The 23,535-nt window shown below is 36.6% G+C and overlaps 1 protein-coding gene across 2 annotated transcripts; it reads right to left on the bottom strand.

Moving 5' to 3' along the window:
• Positions 1-1,322: 1,322 nt before the first annotated feature.
• LOC140866620 (peroxisomal nicotinamide adenine dinucleotide carrier) lies at positions 1,323-20,465 on the bottom strand. 2 transcript variants are annotated; one of them, XM_073271650.1, is made up of 12 exons: positions 20,334-20,465; positions 20,138-20,215; positions 19,959-20,033; positions 18,217-18,347; positions 16,863-16,917; positions 15,731-15,832; positions 15,289-15,357; positions 15,124-15,219; positions 14,945-15,013; positions 14,639-14,693; positions 1,713-1,926; positions 1,323-1,587 (listed from the first exon to the last, which is right to left on the bottom strand). In XM_073271650.1, the coding sequence occupies exons 1-11, from the start codon at positions 20,412-20,414 to the stop codon at positions 1,733-1,735; spliced, it is 1,005 nt and encodes a 334-aa protein (XP_073127751.1). In that variant the 5' UTR covers positions 20,415-20,465; the 3' UTR covers positions 1,323-1,587; positions 1,713-1,732. The 2 variants fall into 2 exon arrangements, with proteins under 2 accessions (XP_073127751.1, XP_073127750.1); XM_073271649.1 differs by having other exon boundaries at positions 1,323-1,926.
• Between the last annotated feature and the right edge of the window lie 3,070 nt (positions 20,466-23,535).

The raw sequence follows: 23,535 nt of genomic DNA, 5'->3' as shown, positions 1-23,535 counted from the left end.
ATAAATTTTTCTTATCACTGCAAATCCTTTTTTAAAAAATAAAAATAAAAATAAAATTGTTTAGGACAAAAGAAGGTGCTAACTGCTAAGAGAAATATTCTCCTTTTTTAAATATTTTTTTGATGATAATGAGTATATGGGAACGGAAATTTTTTTTAATGAGATTATGTCATAAACAAATTTGTAAAACAAGTCTCTGGATTGACTCATAAAAAAATTTCTATTTATTGTAAATATGAATTAAAATCAATTCATTTCGTAGATATAGATGCATGCAATTGTCTCTACAAAGATTTACTTGACAAATTATAACGATGATGTAAGTTTGAGAGGGCTCAAGACTCGTGCGGGGAAACGTCATCTTTGAATATAAGATTTTCGAATTTAATTCAATTTGTTTTTGCTGATAAATTTAATTTAAAAAAAATAGATAAGCACACACAAGCATTGTAATGATCTTTGGAGTTTTGAAAAGGAAGAATATAAGATATATAATGATCATATATGCATTACAAATTTACAATATATCTTAAAAAGAGAGAACAAATTATTTAACTAAATAACCTTTGTTTGACAATGATTTTATAATATAACACTCATAATTTTTATACTTTGTTTACTCTTTATGTTTCATTTCCATGTTTCTAAAACCGGACCGGACCAGACCAGACCGGCCGGTTCGACCGGGAAGCGATCACCGGTCCGGTCTGAATTACTCCTAAAAACCGTTCTTACGGTCAGAACCGGGCAAAACTGGTCAATAACTGGTTTCCCGAATTTTTTTTATTTTTTTTAAAAATAGTTTTTTTTAAATTTTAAAACCTTAATTTAATATTTTATTATATATATACAACATTATTTGAAATTTGTACTTCATTACAAATATTATTTTAGTAATATTAAAGTTTTTTTTAATTAATTAATTTATTTGTAAAAAATATACAACTATAATTAATGTTTTGAATATATTATTATGGTTATTTAGTTTTCAAATTATGATAAATATACATTTTTTTTATTTATATACATCTTTTAAGTTTTAAAAATTTAAAATGTATTATTAATTATATTATATTTTATAAACGATTTTCCGGTCCGACCCGACCGTTCGGTTAAAACGGTCCCACCGATTGGATCGTTTTTAAGGTAATCGGTTCCATCACCTTCGCTTCTGAAAAGTTTCCTTCACATATAAAGAGAGAATTTTTACCATATATCTTCATGATTTTTATCAAGTGAGAAAAGATGTATTTTTGTCGACTTACTTAAAAATACCAAAATTAGTTTATTCCAGCCTGCTAATACTTGTGAAAAACGAGAAAGAAACAAATATACTTGATTAAATGAAAAACGAGGTAGAAACAAATATGTTTAAGCATAAGGTATCACTCAGTTCACTACATTTGAAACCTTGCTGTTTATACATTTAAGCATGAATTGGCGTACAACATCTGGATGATCGAATTTCCAGTTTTCTTCAGAGCCCAATGCTCAGATGTCGCGACCAGCTTATCAAATATCACTGCTACTCGGACCAAGTCTAGTACACGAACTATGCAATGATATAGAACATGCTACACAACTAACCTGCTCAGAAACACGACTCCTATTATTTTTCGAATCTAGATGGTGTTGTTGATTAAAGAGGTATCACTTTCCGAGACCAACGGAACAAATGACGCTTAATGAAAGCTCCTAGGAGTGTAACTCACCAGTATTAGTAGAAAACATGTTACAGGGGATTTGATTTTACCGAATCAGTGGCTCCCTTCATTAACAACCATCTGCTACCCCTGACGAGTTCTTCCTTGACCATGAAAAGAACAGCAGCTGCTAGAACGCTCTGCACGATTTTCGTGCCCATACCCTTGTAAAAACCATAAGAACCTTCATATCGGATCATCTTCAGTATCGCATCCAAAGTACCTGCATGGTGGTAAAAGCAGCCTCCAGATCAATATGACTAAGCTAATAATTTGCTCCGATTCAAGACTAAATTATATTTAATTGAAAAGCATAAAACAGGCTTCTTGATATTTCACGTTCATTACAGCTAGATGTAAAAGGAAGAAGCCAAATAACTAATCAAATTGCCATATACGAAATTTTAAGCCCGGGCAACCGTCCAAGAGTGAATAATACCAAATCTATGTTACACCCAATGTGTGGCGGTGATAACACACAAAATTTTGGTGATAGGTTGGGTTGTAGGTTGGTTAGTTTATTCGATTATGATATGCATAGGATGATAAGAAAGACATCACATGAAATCAAGTGGTTCAATCCCTCAGCCTAAATAAAATAAATTGACAGCTATTACCCCCTAAATTTTGGGTATAACCATGAAAACTTCAAATGGATAAAAAATTACAAGTGGATAAGATGGAATGTTAGAATAGTGAGGGAATGAAGACTTTCATGTCACAGAATTATGTCGTGAGGCCATTTTTCCTTTGTTCTAGGGCAAAGATACCTAGTGGACAACAATTAACACTTGCAACAATCTTTAGATGTTTTTAGGGCAAGGCAACTATGACTCCTTGCAGCTTAAAAATCACGTGACAGAAAAAAACAGGGGAAAAACCTGCACATCATAACTTGTTGGATATTTTGAGAAGAAAAGCGAATCATAAGTTGAGAAAGCCAAAGAATATATGTATTGTTGTGCAACATATCATCTATTTATATAACAAAATCAATATAGAGTTCTAATGAAACTAGAGTTCTAAGAAAAGTATTATACTAATTGGAGATAAAAACTAGAATTCTAAAATATATAATAAAGATATAATTATAATTATAAAATAATAATAGATAAAGTTGTCATGGACTCAAACACTGCCATCCAGCCATCATGCAAATGGGTCAAGCAGCAAAGCCCAACGACATAACTTACCAACGATTCAATCATGGGAAATTCAAGAATAGACAGTAGAAGATCCTGCGAGATTTCACTACTATGATTTTATCTACTTTCCTTATTAAGCCTTACATGGCATAATTTCAGAATTCAATCATGCAGTAGGCCATGCCTTACCTAAATAAGTGGCTCTTCTTTTGTATTTAGATTGTTGATCGATGAATAAAGAAGATCATCTTGAATTCCAAATAATCCACCCTTGCACGTTAGTTGTGTAGCATGTTCTAAATAAGTTTTCTCAAGGAACGAGCCCCTATATTCATTCAAAATAGGGAAGCAAGGCAGAAAATCACAAGCCAATCACTGATCTAAACGATCTACCACATCATCGCCCTATAACTAGATCCGCTTCCCAGGTTCATAACAAGTTGGCATCAAAGACGAGCTTTATGGGCGATTTCCAGACACTCCAGCAGCAAATTACGAGCCTTGTCAATCTGTTCAAGGCCAATATTGAAGAACAAGATCGTCGTCAACAAAACCTGGACTAGCGACTGGATGAACTAGCCGCTCTCCAGATGTCCATGAGCCGCAGCGACAGCAATGGAAATAATGGGTCATCGGGGTCACAGTCCCACAAGTCCCGCACAACTAATGACAATGGAGGAACGCAGCCATTTGTTCCCAAATATTCCAAGATAGATTTCCCTCGATTTGATGGTTTATCTGATCCTCTCAGCTGGATTAGCCGTCGTGAGCACTTCGTCCGCCATCAACATACATCGAAGGTCGAACGAGTTGGCCTTGCATCTTTTCACCTCGAAGGAGACGCTCAACTTTGGTTCTTGAAATTGGAACGCAACCGCCCTAATCTCACATGGGAAGTCTTCAAAGAATACTGCCACCTTAGGTTTGGGCCCCCAATTTGCTCAAACAAGCTGGGAGAATTATCCAAATTGCGCCAGACTGGATCTGTGGAAGAATACCAACGACGATTTGAACAATTATCTTCCCAGGCCTCTTCTCTCAACAGCGAACAAGAGGTAGCCATCTTTATCAGCGATCTACAAGAGCACATCGCAATTGAGGTAGAAATTCATCGGCCCAAGGATTTAACAACAGCAATGGACCTGACCCGATTGTATGATAGACGTCTAGGAGCCAAACGATATGAAATCACGCCCACTACAAGGCGACCCAACTTCACAGCCACCCGCCCATCATTCATCAAACAGCTGAGCAGATCCGAGATGGAGCGGCGCGCCAGAGGATTGTGTTTTAATTGTGACGAACTCTTCGTCCCAGGGCACCAATGCAAGAGATTATTCTGCCTCGAGGTGATTGAAGACGACATTGCTGATGATGAGGATAAACAAGAGGCAGCAGACACATTGGGCATTTCTATTAATGTGATTTCAGGAGTTCCAACGTCCCAGACCATGCAAGTAAAAGGGCATATCCAATCTTCAAATCTCAGTGTCCTTATTGACTCAGGCAGTACCCATTGTTTCCTTGATGCCATGTTGGTTGCACGATTGGGGTTGGAAATCACACGTAAAGGAAATCTATCAGTTAAGGTGGCTGATGGCAAACAACACCACTGTGCAGGTATGTGTTTGGCAGTGCCCATTCAGCTAGAAAAATATTTATTCCATGTAGATTTCTTTGTCCCGACTCTGGGAGAATTTGATGGTGTCTTGGGCGTTAATTGGCTTTGAATGCTGGGAAGCATTACATGGGATTTTGACAGGATGACGATGGAATTCTTCTGGAATGGAGAACGGGTTACATGGCAAGGAGAATCAACCTTTACATCTACAACCAGAAAACTCTCAGCCAATCTCACAAAAGTTACACTTCATTCCCAATTACAACATCTTTAGGGGAATACAACAGCCTGTGTGAAGAACCCCATGGACTTCCCCCATCTCGGGGATTTAGCCACAAAATTGTCCTCGAACAAAGGACAGATCCAATTGCAGTTCGGCCTTCTTGATATCCACATGCACAAAAGGATGAAATAGAAAAGCAATGTGCTGAAATGTTGGAAAAAGGAATTATTCGGCCCAGTTCATCCCTTTTTTCTTCCCCCGTTCTGCTGGTTAAGAAATCTGACGGATCATGGCACTTTTGTGTCGACTACAGAGCTTTGAATGCAAAAACAGTTAAGGACAAGTTCCCTATTCCAATTATAGAGGAATTACTTGAGGAAATGGATGGCAATTTCCTCCGAACCCGATGGGGAACCCGATATCCGACCCGAACGGAGGAGGGTATGGAGGCATTTTTTGGACCCGAGTAAATAAATGGGTAAATGGGTATGGGGATCTCGTAAATGGGGATGGAGGAGGATGTAGTGGTATCCTACCCATACCCGACCCGATACCCGATTATATATATATATATATATATATATATAGAGTTCTTTTATGGTGCCCAACACTATATGCCCACTTCATGCCCACCATGTACAATAAATGAGTTGACCGGTACAATAGATGAGTTGACTTGTACATGGTGGGCATGAAGTGGGCATATAGTGTTGGGCACCATAAAAGAACTCTAAATATATATATATATACATGCATACACATTAATTTATATTAAATAAATGCTAATTTAATTTTTTGTTGTTGAATTATGTTAGTTGGATGAAATAATGAAAATTATTAATATAAAACTAATGCAATTTTTTAAAAGTTTTATTTTTTATATAAGTCTTTGGTTGTAAATTTTCTTCGAGTTTTATTTTTTTATTATCTTAAAAATTTTGATATAAAAATCTAGTAAATAAGTATAATTTTATCAAATAATTAAAATTTTAAAAAATTATTTTTATGGAGTATATACAATAAATGGGTATATGGGTAGGGTATGGATATCCGATCATCCGACGGGTATGGGGATGGAGATGAAATTAAATATCCGATGGGTATGGGTATGGGGATGGATTTAATAAATGGGTATGGGGATGGATTTAATAAATGGGTATGGGGATGGAGGCACGATATCCTACCCATACCCGACCCATTGTCATTCCTACTTGAGGAACTTCATGGCGCGGAGTACATTACCAAGCTGGACCTACGTTCCGGGTACCATCAGATTTTAATGGATGCTACGAGTATTGAAATGACCGCATTCCGCACCCACCATGGCCATTTTGAATTTTTGGTCATGCCGTTTGTGCTTACCAACGCCCCCTCTACATTTCAGGCACTCATGAACTCAATTTTTAGCAAAATTTTGCGAAAATTTGTGTTGTTCTTCTTTGACGGCATCTTAGTTTACAGTGCAACATGGGAGGATCACCTGCATCACCTCCGTGCAGTGTTTGCCATTCTGAAGCAGCAGCACTTATTCTTGAAAAATTCAAAGTGCTATTTTGCTCAAAAACAAGTATCTTATTTGGGACATGTGGTTTCCAAAGGAGTAAGTGGATGAAGAAAAAATAGCAGCCATTATCCGATGGCCTCAGCCAATGACTGTTCGAGCACCTGGGGCTCTCCCTTGGATTGACAGGTTATTATCGAAAGTTTGTACAAAATTATGGGATTATTGCTGCCCCATTAACCAATATGCTGAAAAAACATGTCGGAAGACAGCCTTCATGCCTTCGAAACTCTGAAGAAGGCGCTGACGTCTACCCCCGTGCTTGCTCTTCCTGATTTTTTTGTCACTTTTATAGTGGAATGCGACGCATCAGAATCTGGACTTGGGGCAGTTCTTCAACAAGAAGGCCGACCCATCGCATTTTTTAGCAGTACACTTGCCCAACGCCACAGAAAACTCCCAGCATATGAAAAAGAATTGATTGGGTTCACTAAGGCAGTGCCATTTGGCACTCCTACTTTTGGAGAAGCTCAGTTATAGTCCGCACGGGATCATTATAGCCTCAAATTCTTGCTGGAACAACACATCTCAACATCGCCTCGACAACATTGGATAAGTAAATTAATGGGGTATGATTTTAAAGTGGAATATCGTGCGGGTAAAATCAAATACAGTAGCCGATGCACTCTCACGGTAACACGAAGACGAAGGTTGCTTGATAGCCATTTCAAAATCTCACTGGGATTTTTTGGCAGCAATCCGAGAGGCACATTCCACTAATTCTGATGTCCAGCGCATAATTCAAGAAATAAATGACGGTGAAGCTTTAGGACCATGGGATTTCCAGGATGGTGTCTTAAGGTTTAAATCCAAGATTTATCTTCCACCACACTCAGTTCTACGAGCACCTATCATTGCAATGATACATGAGGGCTGCCACAAACTATCAGCGTACTCTCCATTGCTTGGGCCGTGACTTCTATTGGCCAGGCATGAAGCGACGAGTTCAAGAATTGGTCTCTAATTACTCCACCTGTCAGCACAACAAAAATGAGGCTTTGAAACCAGCGGGACTCCTCCAACCTTTGCCAATTCCTCACCACATTTGGACCGATAATTCAATGGATTTCATAGAAGGGTTACCACGTTCACAAGGGAAAAATGTTCTTCTGGTGGTTATTGATCGTTTTTCAAAATATGGTCACTTTCTCTGGCTCACCCATACATATACAGCAGTTTCGGTAGCTAAACTCTTCTTTGACAACATATTTAAACTCTACGGGCTACCTGAAACAATCGTCAATGATAGGGATGCAACTTTCACAAGTGTTTTTTGGCAGGAGTTTTTCAAGTTAAGTGGAACAAAACTGTGCTTCAGTTCAGCCTATCATCCTCAATCCGATGGACAAACTGAGGTTGTGAACCGCGTCTTGGAAATGTATCTACGTTGCTTTACAGGGGATCATCCACAAATGGTTTGAGTGACTTGCATGGGCTGAATTTTGCTATAACACTAGCTTTCATACTGCTCTCAAGGCCACATCTTTCGAAGTGGTTTATGGTCTCAAACCCCATAGCCTTTCGTCCTACATACCAGGCCAAGCTCGCATTGCATCTGCAGATCATGGGCTACATCAACGTGACCAAATCCTACACCAGCTCCGTGATCGTCTTTTATAAGCACGCAATCTCATGAAATAGAATTATGATGCAAAACATCGAGACGTCGCCTTTGAAATAGGGGATTTGGTTCTCCTTAAACTTCCAGCATACAGACAACAGAGTATTGCATCCCGGAACAATAACAAGATTTCTCCTCGCTACTTTGGTCCATTTCAAGTATTGGCTTACAAACTTCAGCTACCTGCAAATTCCAAAATACACCCTGTTTTCCATGTCTCGACTTAAAAAAATTTAAAGGCGGGTCCTTCTCCAATCCAATCTTGCCTCCAACTTCCTCAAATGAGTCTCAGCTCTTACCACTGGCCATCCTAGACAAACGTATGCGGCAAGGCAGGTCTGAAATTTTAGTACAATGGGAGGGTCTCTCCTCAGGTGAAGCGTCCTGGGAAGACACAGAGATGTTCACTGTTCGATTTTCTTCTTTCGTGCTTGAGGACAACCACGATCTCCGAGGGGGGCAGATGTCATGGACTCAAACAGTGCCATCCAGCCCATCATGCAAATGGGTCAAGCAGCAAAGCACAATGACATAACTTACCAACGATTCAGTCATGGAAAATTCAAGAATAGACAGTAGAAGATCCTGCGAGATTTCACTACTATGATTTTATCTACTTTCCTCGTTAAGCCTTATATGTCATAATTTCAGAATTCAATCATGCAGTAGGCCACTCCTTACCTAAATAAGTGGCTCTTATTTTGTATTTAGATTGTTGATAGATGAATAAAGAAAATCATCTTGAATTCCAAATAATCCACCCATGCATGAGATCAAGGGGTTCTCTCAAGGAACGAGCCCCTATATTCATTTAAAATAGGGAAGCAAGGCAGAAAAACTCACAAACCAATCACTTATCTAAACGATCTACCACTTCATCGCCATATAACTAGATCCGCTTCCCAGGTTCATAACAAAACTTAAATCAGCTTCTTGAGTCATCCAAATCGACACTCCTCCTTGGCCCAAACGCTACATAATTCATCCTTTTTCCAACGTTGAAGCCATCAAATAACGCTTAGGCTTGATTTTGCTTGTGCACCGAATGTTGATGATGTGAGGAGGTTGACTCTGGTCGGTCACAAATAAATTTGTGACCTTAACATATCTATGAATTATTTTTTCTCTTTGAAGATGAATTTCACCGCTGCATATACTTTGTCCTCTCCATCACACCATATTGTCGATGAGTGTATGGTGTTTTATTTCGTCTTGCTACATTTGTGTGGATCAATTGTTCCTTCTGTGTAGGCCTCCAAACCTTGTTTTGTTGAAAAGGATGCTTCGTTTGTTTCATATATTGATGGACAACATATTTAGGGACCACCTCCTTCATTAGAACTAAACTTTTCACCAAATTGTCTTTATTCATGGAAGGTGCATCAACGTAATTCTCCATTAAATATAAGACAAAACTCGTCCCTTACATTTTGACTTTAAATATCTCAATGTCTTTTGCATCTTTATCACACAGTTTTTGTCTTCAAACAACACCTTATAGCTTTTTTCCAACAACTGCGTAACACTAAAAAGATTTTGATCAAGTTCAGGAACGTATAAAACATCAGAAATTAATTTCAAACTTGAATGCCCTTCAATTAGTTCCTTTGCCTTTTACTTCAATGAATTGTCCATTTCCGATCCTAACTTTTGAAACGTCAGTCTTGTTAAGTTCTTTGAAAAGATATCGATCCACTGTCGACCAGAAAACTTTTTGAGTTATTCATGGCAAAACATGATATGACAAACAACTCCTCGTAAGGTTGATCTTCTATAACTTTTGTTTCACCTTGTTGTTGAGTCTTGCATATCCTCTCCTTGTGCCCTAACTGGCCACACTTGTGACATCTTGCTTCTGGACTTCACCAACACTTGTTTTGTGGATGATTGGTTTTTTTTTCAATTGGGACAAGGTGACAAGACTTGTGTGTTGCCATATTTTTTCTTGTTCTTACCATCAAAATTGTTATGTGATTTGGCTCAAAACGCACCTTCTACAGGTGATTCCTGCACTTCTTTGTTCTTGTGCGTGCAGCTCATTCAACAATTCTGCCAAAGTAAAACTTGAAATATCTTTCAAATCAGAAAAATAGTACTGAGAAGTCTGATTTTGTTGACAATACTTAGAAGTTCGACAGAATATTCTTTGATCGTTCTGATTCCATCATCCTTTGCATCTCAAATTCTCAATTTAAATTCAGTACTTGCATGCCTTAGATCCTTTCGCTTCCTTCGTATTCTTTCTCCAAAAAATTCCAGATTTTCCTTGGTTGTTTTCAATATCATAATTCAGGTAAAAACTGAGGATGAGACGGTTGTGAACAAGATGGCTTTTGCTTTTGATTTTCTTTGTTTCTTATCCTTTTGATTTGTGTCATCGTTGTGTTGTAGGCAGATCTGGAACTTCATATTCGTTCAACGGCTTCCCATAAAGCGTTGGCATCTAGATATGCTTCCATTCTAACAGTCCATACTTGATCATTGTTCCTCTTGATACCAATTTGTTGGATATTGTTAGCAACCACAATTTATATCTAATAATATGAGATAATTACAGCAAATAAAAACACAGAGATGATCTATGTTCCCTAGCCAAAGCTAGTCCCTAGCACAAGCTAGTGATATTCAAGCAAAAACCACTAAATTGAATATCTAACTCTAACCATTTCCCCCTTAATATATTCCCCTTGCCCCTCTCCCAAGTCATCCCTTCTAGAATAATCTTTACGACAAGATAATAGCTTCGGCCCAATGTATTTAGGCCCATGACAATATCACTTTCTTGATCACTTAAGGCCCATGGACCTAAGCACCTAACAATGCCACCCTCCTGAAAATCAGCCTTGTCCTCAAGGCTGTATCTTGAAACTTCTTTGTCTACGAAGTCCGCATCCTTCCACCCGACATCAAAGACAATTATCTCAAATTCAAGGTCGCAAAACAGATTACGAAAATGCAAAGAATCAAGAGGATGCTCTTCAGTCCCCACTCTACTTATTGTATTGACTGCATTGTCAAATTCCTGCAATCTCGAGTCCAAATCAAGAGTCCTATTGTCTCCCACTTGTGTGTCGATGAAAATAAAGATGCCGGACAAATCCTTTGATGTAACAGAATCATATGTCCCCCAAACAGTGCTCATCTTATAAAAAACGACAGCTGCTAGAGATTGACTCTTGTTATGCTCTACTCCCAATACATCCTGACCTTCAAAGAAGTCACTTGCAAACAAGTCAATGGTGCTGACTATCACAGGATACAACACTATAGTCAATCCATGATCTATCCCAAAAGATGAGCTTGAAGTTAGAATAAAGCACACACATGTTCCTGTTTCAATCTTCCATTCATCACTCCTTCCACTCACTGTAACTTGATACCCATCTCCTAACCGTAATTCAACGATGTCCTTTTTAAGGATCAGCGGACCCAACTCCTTTGATAAGGATCTAGAGATATAACTGTGGCTGCCATCCCTGTCTTTCCATATAAAGACAAGGTCTTCTGGTCTTTCAACTCTCAATTTGTGCACCACCCTCTCCTTGTGTAGTTCGGACATTCCTTTCTTGAATAATAGTGGCAACGCATAGGACATTCCACCTTCATCTTGAATCACACGTCCACGGATTATTGGGACGGCAACAGACATTCCAGTTTCTGGGCTGACACTCGCGTCTTCTCCTCTTCCGTTCTCGCGCGCTTGAGGACGAGTCAAAGTACTCCCATCGTTATGTTTTAAATACCTATGGTTATTTACTTGGGCCCACCAGGCATTCCAGTTTCTGGGCTGACCAAGGGAATAATGATCCGAGCCCAACACCCACTCTCGGATGTAGGATTTGCAAACCCTAGTTTTCTCCACCCTATGAATAAATTTCACAGCCCTAATACTTAGTTTTGGGCCATGGGCTTTAATCAACCTCCAATTTTCCTGTCAGGGCCTAATAATGACAGTCAGGGCCCAATCGTGGACTACCCAAGTTGCAAACCAATCGGATTGAAACGTTGTGGTGCGCCGAGCCACCCTTATCTTTTCCTTGAGAGCCCAGCTAAGCATAATGAGGCTATTGTCTCCTTCCACCCCGCAATTTCCCTTGTTGGGCCTAAAGATGAAATGGGTCACGTCCTTTCCTTCCTTTCCAAGCCACCCTAGGGTTGGCTGTTAGGTGCTTAGGTCCATGGGCTTAAGTGAGCGATATTGTCATAAGCCTAAATACATTCGGCCGAAGCTATTATCTTGTCGTAAAGATTATTCTAGAAGGGATGACTTGGGAGAGGGGCAAGAGGAATATATTAGGGGGAAAATGGTTAGAGTTAGATATTCAGTTATTTGGTTTTTGCTTGAATATTACTAGCTTATGCTAGGGACTAGCTTTGGCTAGAGAATAGAGATCATCTCTGGGTTTCTTTACTGTAATTCTCTTCTATTATATATATAAATTGTGGTTCCTAACAATTGTTCCGTTACCTGCCGGATCCGATGAAGGGAGAAAAGGAAAGATTGGAAATTCTGGAGAACAAAATTATAAAAGTGCAAGAGAATATGAGCTCGATGAAGGAGAATTTAAGCTATCTTGAAAAAGCTATGGCTAAGCTTGCAACATCTCAGACTCGGATTGAACAGTGGATGAGTAGGAAATGGGGTGACTACCCGAATTATCGATTGAGGGGAGAGGAACATCAGCGAGTGGTGAACGATGAGGTCCTGGAGCATAAGAGCCGGGTGGAGGGTTGCGATTCATACGAAGAATCGAAAGTTGTTGAAGATTATGAGATGAGAAAGACATCAGGCAAAGCGGCAGATTGAAGAAGAAAACTATTCCAAGGACGAGAAACGGGCTTTGAGAAGCGCAGGTTTACCTGAGTTGGACTTGGATTTGATAAAACCGATCCGATGGGAGTTCACGGCTGAACTCATCCCAAGTTTTCCGGCCAGACACCAACCATATACGTGCACTGCTGAGAAGGAACCGACGAGCAACGGACTCCACTGGCTTAAAAAGAAACCCCCAGATATGGCAACACATCCAGGGGAGGGTTACGTTGCGTCGATGCAACGACGATCCACTGTAGAACTGGGATTCGCGAGGGCTGCGCGGTGGACCGGCCAGGAGTGGGTTCTGGCTGAAGATTATTATACGGGTTATAACATCAATAAGCCCAAAGATGGTGAGAGTTGGAAAATAACTAAAGGCCCAATAATAATTAATTATTTCATCGAAGGTTGTAGTGAGGAAGGAGCCCGTGGGCTATTTATACTTGTGAGGGCCCAATCCATTAGCGCGGACAATTCATATTACATTGCAAGACAATTAATCGACCGCCGACTTCAATCGTTGGATGAGGACTGGTTTGACAAACAACACAAAGTGGCTCGAGAGGATTATCTAAGGACAGAGAGAAAATGGGATTGCTATTTCAGTATGCTAGGGCTCATGACGTACCACAAGGAGGGGCAACCGGATTTGATTGATTGATTGGAAGATTGGCTATGACGATGTTTGGTGCAAGCCGTGATGCCCCACGAAATGGATTTACCTCATCAACCACTGGTAAATCCTTTCCATAATCTTGATCCTTGGTGCTCTCTTCTCTTCTGCTCTGCTTAAGACTAGCGCATTTGACTCGTGCTGAAGCTTGGTCTAGTTCCCCATGATCTTGCACCAACAAATTTTCGTCCCCCTTATCCACCTTCACTCCTTTACGTCTTCTGGAATATACATATTTCATAACAGGTCTCTCCTTATCAGCCTGCTCATCAGCTTCCCCCTCGTTCTCCTCAACTGCACACGTTCCCCATATTTCTATGGAAGGCTCCACCAACTCCTCGAGATCTGCAATTTTTTTCATTGTCTTGGTCATTGATATTACAGTCTCGTGTAATTTCAACACCATGGTGTTCATTTCCTCTGCTATCTTCAACATCTTATCTTCCAATGCATCGATTCTCATGTCCAACTCTTTGGTTGCCATCTCTTCTTCCCCTCCGATCGACATCCGGCACGTCGGACTAGCAACCACAATTTATATCTAATAATATGAGATAATTACAATAAATAAAAACCCAGAAATGATCTATGTTCCCTAGCCAAAGCTAGTCCCTAGCACAAGCTAGTGATATTCAAGCAAAAACCACTAAACTAAATATCTAACTCTAACCATTTCCCCCTTAATATATTCCTCTTGCCCCTCTCCCAAGTCATCCCTTCTAGAATAATCTTTACGACAAGATAATATTTTCGGCCCAATGTATTTAGGCCCATGACACTATCACTCTCTTGATCACTTAAGGCCCATGGACCTAAGCACCTAACAGATATTTTGAGAAGAAAAGAAAAATACTAACGAGAATCATGAATTGAGAAAGCCAAAGAATATATATATTATGCAACCTATCATCTATTTATATAACATAATCAATATAGAGTCCTAATGAATCTAGAGTTCTAAGAAAAGTATTCTACTAAATATATAATAAGATAAAATTATAAAATAATAACAGATAAATTTAAATCAGCTACTTGAGTCATCGAAATAACTAATTTAGAATTCTAACAAATAATTATGACATCCATATTCCATTCATGATGGTTCACAACACATATATCCAAGCATTCCAAGTGCTTGACTCAATTTACTTTATTATAATGCACTTTGAAGTAGGTACAGGTTCATAGTTTTTTACAGATGGGTGAGGAATTAATTTGTCCGAATTTAGAAGTGCCTTTGAGCAATGCAAAATAAAGCCACCCGTAGAAACAAACCTCTGTATTGATGCCTTTTATCTCCACCATTTAATTGTTTTGCTTGAAGTCTTGACTGCAATAAAGCAATTTTACATTCCATCATAGAAGTAAAGAAAACATCAACCTTATTGAAAAGTTTGAACTTAAATCACACAAGTAACTTTTTCGGACATTGATAATTAGTATGTCATATTTCTATGCTGCACAGTCAGCTCAGAAACACAACAAATCGTCATAACCAGAGAAATATTTGATAAACAGGCCATCTCAAGAAAGGATCTCAACAGATGACTATGAACGAGGTCAGATAATCAACAGAAATACCTTAACAACCAGAAGAGGATATGTTACAACTGTAGCTCCAAGTTTTGCCAAAGCTCCAAGCAAAAATATCTACCCAGACACGACAATGTTAGTATGAAAATGTCAGAATACGGTAACTGGAATATTATCCAGTACCACGTTAAATCAGAAAAATCTTCAGAAGCTGTCAAAATAACTACCTCCAAAGCAGTTACTTCACTGTTATTCTTTCTTCGCTTCTTCAACCTCTTCAATAGAGTCTCATACAGCATAAATTGTATAGAAGGATTGCTCACCTGTGAGAAACAAAATCAGTTCATCAATATTAACCTCACCAGCACCATGTTAAGTTACAATGCACGTACCATAATCAATGTGGGAAAAACACCTTTCCAAAATCCAAAAACTCCGGCCTCACCATAAACTTCTTGAATCTGTAAATTAAAATACCAATTAAGAACAGAACAAAGTCGTGAGTTGACAAATGAGTGGGATGGGAATCAGAGTACAGTTCACTAACTTCAAACATTTATCCAACCCATACCAAACATGTCTTTATGCGCTGATCTAAAATTTGTGGGCGGCTATATCTTGAACCAGTTTTATATTTGAAGAAGAATACGTGCTTCTAGAGACCAAGAAGTGGCATAGTAGGACGAAACACCATTTTCAAGTAGGAGAAAAAGCATGACTAGGGATGATTAATCATTTTGGTTAGCACAAAAAGTTGGCTCCCAGCATAAAATGCTCTATTCAACTTCTACTTCCATTTCTAATGTTACCGCAAATCTACAGCTGTACTCGTACCGCGTGAGTAGTTCTGAAAGGAGGAGGTTCTACTGCATCAAGAATCAGTTCCTCAGAAGATAAAGATTCAGTCTGATTTGGTCGACTTTTCTTTGTATGAGTCTGCAAGATATACAACAAATGAATAAGAGATGCACATATGTTTTGTAGTTCTTCTCAGCAACTCGATATCTCGCTTTACAGTCTGTATCTTTCAAATGAATAATCTTCCCCTGGTAGTTGCTTTAAGGTGCAAGCATAAAATATATACAGAAGCCCATAATTTTCAATTGAAATTCCTATAGGCCATCATGTCCAAGATAAAACAAATCAAAATTAACTTATTCATGGTCAAAGTTTCTCAGGTTTGCACCATCACTAGCTCCAGGATCCATTTGGAATCATGATAGGATGAAATTAAAAAAGAAACCAAGTTATTGGAGCTGAGTGTAGAACATATGTTTTAATATTTTGTGCATTTGAAGAGGCTCATAAGCATTTGTGCCATCTAAAAAAAAGTAAAAGAATCAGCAGCAACCACCAAACCAGCAGACATGCTGCTGGAAGCTTCCAATCAGCAGCGGCCAGAGTCCACCAGACTGACTTTGGTGGCTTCAGATTCAGCTGCTGCTTACTAAGAACTTAAGTTTGAATTCGTAAAGATCTACTGGATATCATTCTAAACAACTCAGAATGTAAGCAACAGCTTTTAAAGCTTGAACTGGAGGTCGTCAAAGGTTTCCCAAGTATCATAAGACTGCAGGAAATACTTATGAAGCTATGTCGAGCATATAAAAACTCAAGGGAAGTGGGTTTATCTACAAGGTGAGCTTCATTATAATGAAAACAAGTCTGTCCTATGATTGGGATAAACTATCATTAGCTCTCCAATATTATCTATTTTATTTTGGAATATTAACAAATACAGGAAGATACTTATTCCACCTCCAAAATAAAAGGCACCAATGGCTAATATATGGGACCACAAAAGAATTACAAAAATCCCCATAATTTACTAAGAACAAAAAGGAATCCATGTTGATTAAAAAAAAAGGAATCCATGAAATATCAAGATTTCAAATTCGTAGAACAAGTTTTACCACCAGTTGCACATAAATTATGAGGTAAAACATTAATTCATCCGAATCTTTACCTGCATGCGGGTCACAACCACCCAAATAGGATTAGTAAGCAGCACATTTACACACCTGTAGGAAAGGAAAAGCTGTAAATATCGTTGATTGGCCTATTCAAATAAGAACTAACTCAAGAATACACTAAAGAGGAAGAAACTGAAAAATGAGTTTCATTTGATTGCATTTAAACATGCAAAGAAGACAGTATCGCTGGTAGGACATTGCATACGGTAAAGAATGAGAAAACAAGATTTTCACATAGTTTTTCTACTAATGATAATAATTAAAAAAAGCGTAAAATGTCCTTGCTCTTCCAACCGTCCAAGCAGAAAAGAGATCAATAATGGTTGGTCCAGCAGCATGTCATAGATTCAGTTGATTCTCCCAAATGATATAAAGAGTGATGGCAAGGAACACAATGTATATATAAGTACATATAATGCCAAATGATATAATTTGTGATGTCTTTTTCATAGCCAAGCATCAGCTATTATTGACTATGACTGAAGCATTAATCCTGCTCGAAGGAAGCTAAGAGAAATGATATAGAACAGTGAAACTTTGTGTGCAAATCAAGAAAAGACAATTTCTGCACTATGCCAATCAGTGTAGATTGAAAAACTACATAGCATGCTCTTATACATTGACAAAATAAAACCACTGTATCATAATTCATAAGAACACGCTTGACAAAATCTTTTAAATTGCAATTATGCCATGCTTGCCAGTGAATTCTCTTTATTTTGTAATATAATGATCAAGTTTAAAAACACCCACAAATCTTGATCTAAAGATAGGAATCAGTTGGAGGATGTATCCATAGAACAAAAGTATGTCAATTTTTTAATATTGTTTGTATATTTTGGAGAAAAATATGATTCTCCAAAAATATAAGATGTCTTGTAAAACACGAAATATTTATACATCTCACAATTCTGCCAAAGAAAATATATCCAAGTTTCTCTGAACAGGGAAAGAAACAAGTGATGCTTAATCCACCAAAAACTAATGTACAAAGATTAGAGCACTGGGGTGGAGAAATTGAAATTGAAGTTGCATAGTTCAGGGATCACCAAGCTTGGATTCAAATGAGCTTGACCTTATCCCCACACAGAAAATAGCCATAAGGACCTCCACAAACATTGACTAACTGGCGTTAAAAAGCAAGCTGAATTGGAACAAAATTTAAAGAAATGGTGTGCGTATGTGGAACAGAAAACTAAATCACAACCCCTGCCCCAAGAAAAAGTACGGTGGAGGTATTTATTATCAGGTCAATGCTACACTAACTGAATGACTGTAAAAACATGTTAAATTATAGTATTTTATTAGGACAAATGTATTTAAAGGCTTCCTCGGACAAGTGTTTACCCTGATAGAGCAGCCACCATAAGTGAGGAGAGCATTCCAACTGATCCATCACCAGCACCTTTCCTCTTACGTTCAAGAGCAGTGGCTTCTGCCTTGTTCCTGAATATTTGATAGAAATAATAGTAAACACCCTGTACCATGAAAGGTGTAATTATATAAGAAATCCAACATCTGGACCACTTAGGATGTATATAACTTTAAGAAAATTTAGGAAAGAGTCATAAGATAGAGATGGGATAACAGAGAAAAAATTAGATAATTAAGGTATTGGGTGTGAAATGCCACTATACAGTTTGCATTAACCTATTTCTTTAGCATGTAGCAGGTCCACATTACATAAATTAATGTCAGATTCGAGTTTTCTTAAGTGGAACTGTGGAAGACTGGAAGTTCAAAATGCCGGTGTTACAAAGAGGCCATCAAAATGGGTCACCAGTGAGTTTGTTAAAGAGAAAAAAATGGAACAATATGTGGATTCCAAATGGTTGCTGAATAACTATTAGCTAGAAGGCAAAGCTTATCACACATAGAGGCTACTTAGATAAAAATCAAAAGGAGAATGCAATGAAAATAATCATCAATTGAAAGATGGACCAGTTATTGATCATTGTTAGTGTTAGTAGCTAGGGAATTGCTTTTAAATTCAACTTAAGTTCGAAACAAAGACTGTTCTAAACAATGGGTGTAAAAGGTAAAATGAGCTCACATTTCAGGTGCTTTTTAAGATAAACTGGGATGGGTTGACCAAAAAATTATGTTGCTCATGACTGGTTGCAACCCCCTGAACGTCATCTACTTATCTTATTTATTTGAGAGAGCTTATAGTTAATAACGAGGAGTCACCCATTACCTCTTTCCTAATTTCCAATAAAGACAAGATCCAGTAAATTCCAGTTGAATCGAGGCATCTTCCTGCCTAATTTAGATATTGCTCTTTGACTTCTGAGCAATATATGGTCTCATCATGTGTGATACATGCCATGTCCAAAAACTTTATTTCAAGATTATTAATTTCTTAAAAAATCAGCATTATTCCTCCCCTGCCCCCAACAAAAAAAAATCAGCATTACCGTGGGGCCCATACCTCCTACATAACATACTACTCAAGAAATGCTTCTGTCTGTATAGCATATACAGACCTCATCATCCTCCATAACTTATTACGACTTTAGAATACTAGCCTATCATTCTAATGAAACAAGGACCATGACCCACGACTTGTGACACCAAATAATAAAATGCAGATGGCATGTAAGTTGCAACATAGTCTTAATTGGCACACTTTTCAATATAGGGACCACGTGCTCCTGCTGTTAAACAGCATATGCTTTAGTATTCTACTTTCATTGCATTGGAACATCACTGTATTACTTCGTAACAAAAAGATAAAACCTATTTTTAATAACATTTTCGATTGCACCTCAAAGCACATCACCTTAAGGATCAAAAAATTCATATTTTGGGTACAATTTATCTGAGAAAAAAACATTTCATCACCAAATTTTACTACGGTAAAAATGTATGCACCTTGGAATTGCTATAGATCCAACAATAGATCCAAATTTTACTACGGTAAAAAAACATTTCATGTACCAACAATAGATCCAAAATCAAGTCATTGAATTGAAGATAGTCGTGGTTAATACTGAAACTCTAAAACTTAATTAAAACCAACTAGTTAGCTGAACAAACAATAAAGCCTCGCATTAAATAAAAATACAACCAAGAAAGAGAAAGCTCACCTGCGATGCAGCGGTGCCGACTAGCGACGGAGCTAGTCCTCCGTACAACCGATCCCACCCTTCGTGCTTAACAAGCTACAGTATAATCGCATTACGTACGACAAAAGAAAAAGGAGAAAATACAATTCAAAATGCAAATTTCAGCTTTAAAAGAAAAAAATAACGCACACAACACCTACCTGATACATTTGCGCTACAGTCCCAACGCTCTTTTTCTCTTTCTTCTGATCTCTCTCCGTTTGTTGCCGAGTATTCACCTAACACAATCGTAGATCATCACACACTTGACTTAGCAAAGCAAAAAAATTAACCAAATGATCAGAGAAAAAATATGGATCAAAGCGAATACGAATCCGAAAATGAAGAAAATCATACAGTCTGCAAAGGATAAGTAATGAGCTGAGCGATGATGCCACCGCCGGCTCCGGCGAGGCCGTTGATCAAAGCCTCTGACATAATTTCACTCAAATTTTTTTGTTTGCTTTTGGGGAAGAAAGAGAAATGACTCCAAATACCGAGTTGGCCAACCCACAATGCGTGGAATATTAAGAACTTAACGCCGTTATTCCCCAAATCGGTTAGGCCACTAACGGCGTTAATCGCCGTTATCTATAATTCTTTTCTTTTTTTTTTTTGAAATTTCTATAATTCATTCTTACCATATCCACGTTGACGGATATTTCGAGTCTTTGACCGACCGCATGATTAAGTGAGTGTTTACAATCACTAAAATAAAGTGATTGTTAACTTTTGGTTTAAAAAATCATTTTCGTGTGTTTTTTAAACCTAGATTATGTGTTTGATTATGTTTAACTTAATTAAAATCCAAAAGCTAGTCATGTGGTGATTATGATTCTCCAAAGTGATTTTAATAAGAAGGTCATTGTTATAATCACTCTAATCACTTATTTATCAAACACTACCCAACTTTAATTTTTAGATTTTCACATTTGTTTCCAAACACTACCAACTTTTGATTTTTCTTAACTTTTTTATAATTTATAAATTAATCACTTCTACAAAAGCACAATCTATTGCAAACACTCCCTAAATTTAGAGTAAATTTTGATTAATAGTGTGTTTGGATGTTTAAAAAATTGAATTTATAATTGGATTTGGATTTGGATTTGAAATTGAAATTTTTCTTAATATAACTTATTGAATAAAACCAATGCTTTATTCTAGGTCCGACTCAATCGATATTTTCTCAAGATAACTAAATATGTATACAACTAAATATGAGAAATATCATAACTGAATGAGTTCAAAATCAGAAATCAAATGTATATACAATTGCCGGAAATTTGGAATTGGATGTGTGTCACAGAGCTCTTGGGCAAGGCAAGACTAGAAATCCAGTCAACACACACACATCTTAATGACTGAAAAACACAATCACAGACCCTACGAAAGGCTTGTTCAAAAAAGATATAGACAAACTTATAATGTGAAGAGCCCAATCTTTCATAACCACATGATCCTTAAACATCTTAATTAGCACGCATTTAGGCCAAAGGATCATTAATTCAGTGTTAACGTATTCAATGACCACTTTATTTTGCTTAATACGTTCTACGACGGCTATAATGCTTTATGTCGATATACTTAATTCGATTGTCGCCTTAGTCGCAAGACTATAACTGAATCGTCATGATATAATCTTAATGGCTTAGACATAGAATTCACGATTCTAAGCCCATAATCGAAACTCTTCAATGTACATCATACAAAGGTGCTTCAAAATAATAAATAAATATAAACTATATAGTGAAAGTAGTAAATCACTTCCAAATTGTCAATTCTTCTATACATAAGCATGTAATCTTTAGTATCATGAAGGTAAAAAAATTTGTAGCTTTTAAGTGGTCAATAACTAGATTACTTTAATATTTTTCTCTACAAGGTTCTGCTCCCACTAACCTTTTGGTATATATAATGGTTCATAGGGGTGTCAATTCGGGTGGGTTCGGGTCGGGTCGGCTTGACGAAAATAACTCTAATAAATTCCTCAACCCAAACCCGAATCAACCCGAAAATACCCAACCCGAACCCGACTAACCGATCAACCCGAACCAACCCGATTTTATTTTTTATTTTTTAACAAAATAATTAAATAAAAATTCAAAACACACAATAATAATAATATTATTTAATTTAATCACATAATAATAAAATCTAAACTTATATATAATTTAAATTTGAACTTTTAGTTGTAGAAAATTTAAAGTATATTTATTACAAAAAATAAAAAAAATATTTTAAAAAGGAGTTATTTGCATCAACCACCACTGTAAAATATTAAAAATGCACACTTTTCCCCTGTGAAATTTTAATAGACATCTTCAACTCTGACCTTTTAAAAAATTAGCACACTCGTTCCTTCAGATGAGTGATTGTTGCGCACACGCCCCTCATGCGACTGGGCAAAGATTTTGATATTTTTTTTTACACCAAATACCCCTGTGAATATTAAAAATGCATATTTGACCCCTGTAAAAATAATTTTTAAATCTATTCAACCCATAATACACAATTTTTATTAAAATCTAATTATAAAATATTTAGCAAACATTTTTCGTTTTATTAATTTTAATTTTAAATTTATTATGATTATATAATTAATTTCTAAAAAATATTATTATTTTATCTTGTTATCATTATTTTATTAAACTTTCTTGTTCTCAACTTCTTCATTAAAAATGCATTCATAAACGAGATTTAAATACCTAAAAGTACAAAAATATTAAATCAAAATGATAAGTGAATGATAAGTACCAAACATTTTTAATTTTATTTATTTTTATTTTTAAATTTATAATTTATAATTAATTTATTTTAAAAAAAATTATTATTTTATCTCGTTATCATTATTTTATCAAATTACTTATTGTTTTCAACTTCTCCATTAAACATGATTCATAAATAAGGATTTAAATATCTAAAAAAATACCAAAATATTCAACCAAATGATAAGTTCATAAATGTTACTTTTTCGATTTAGAATTATATAAGCATGTTATTTTTTTTTTATTACAAATTGTGCAATGCATATTCTCAAAAAATTTAAATTTTGGTTCAATAATATATAGTCCTAAATCGAAAAAATAATATATTTGAACTTATCAGTTTAGTTCAATATTTTGATATTTAAAATTATTTAAATACTTGTTTATGAATGCATGTTTAATGGAAAAGTTGGAAATACAAAGTGAATTTAATAAAATAATGATAACCTGATAAAATAATAATATTTTTAGAAAATAATTAATTAATTATAATACATTTAAAATAAAAAATAAAAATTAATAAAACAAAAAATGTTTTCTAAATATTTATAATTGGATTTTATTAAAAATTGTGTATAATAGGTTGAATAGATTTAAAAATTATTTTCATAGGGGTCAAATATGAATTTTTAATATTTCACATGGGTATTTGGTGCAAAAAAAAATGTCAAAATCTTTGCTTAGTCGCATGAGGGGCGCGTGCCCAACAATCACTCATCTGAAGGGGCGAGTGTGCTAATTTTTTAAAAGGTCAGGGTTGAATATGTCTATTAAAATTTCACAGGGGAGAA

The sequence above is a fragment of the Henckelia pumila genome, chromosome 4 (assembly GCF_033568475.1).
Source record: "Henckelia pumila isolate YLH828 chromosome 4, ASM3356847v2, whole genome shotgun sequence".
Classification (NCBI taxonomy): Eukaryota; Viridiplantae; Streptophyta; class Magnoliopsida; order Lamiales; family Gesneriaceae; genus Henckelia; species Henckelia pumila.
Note: the sequence above shows the minus strand (reverse complement) of the source record. Positions and strands in the feature narration are given on the sequence as shown.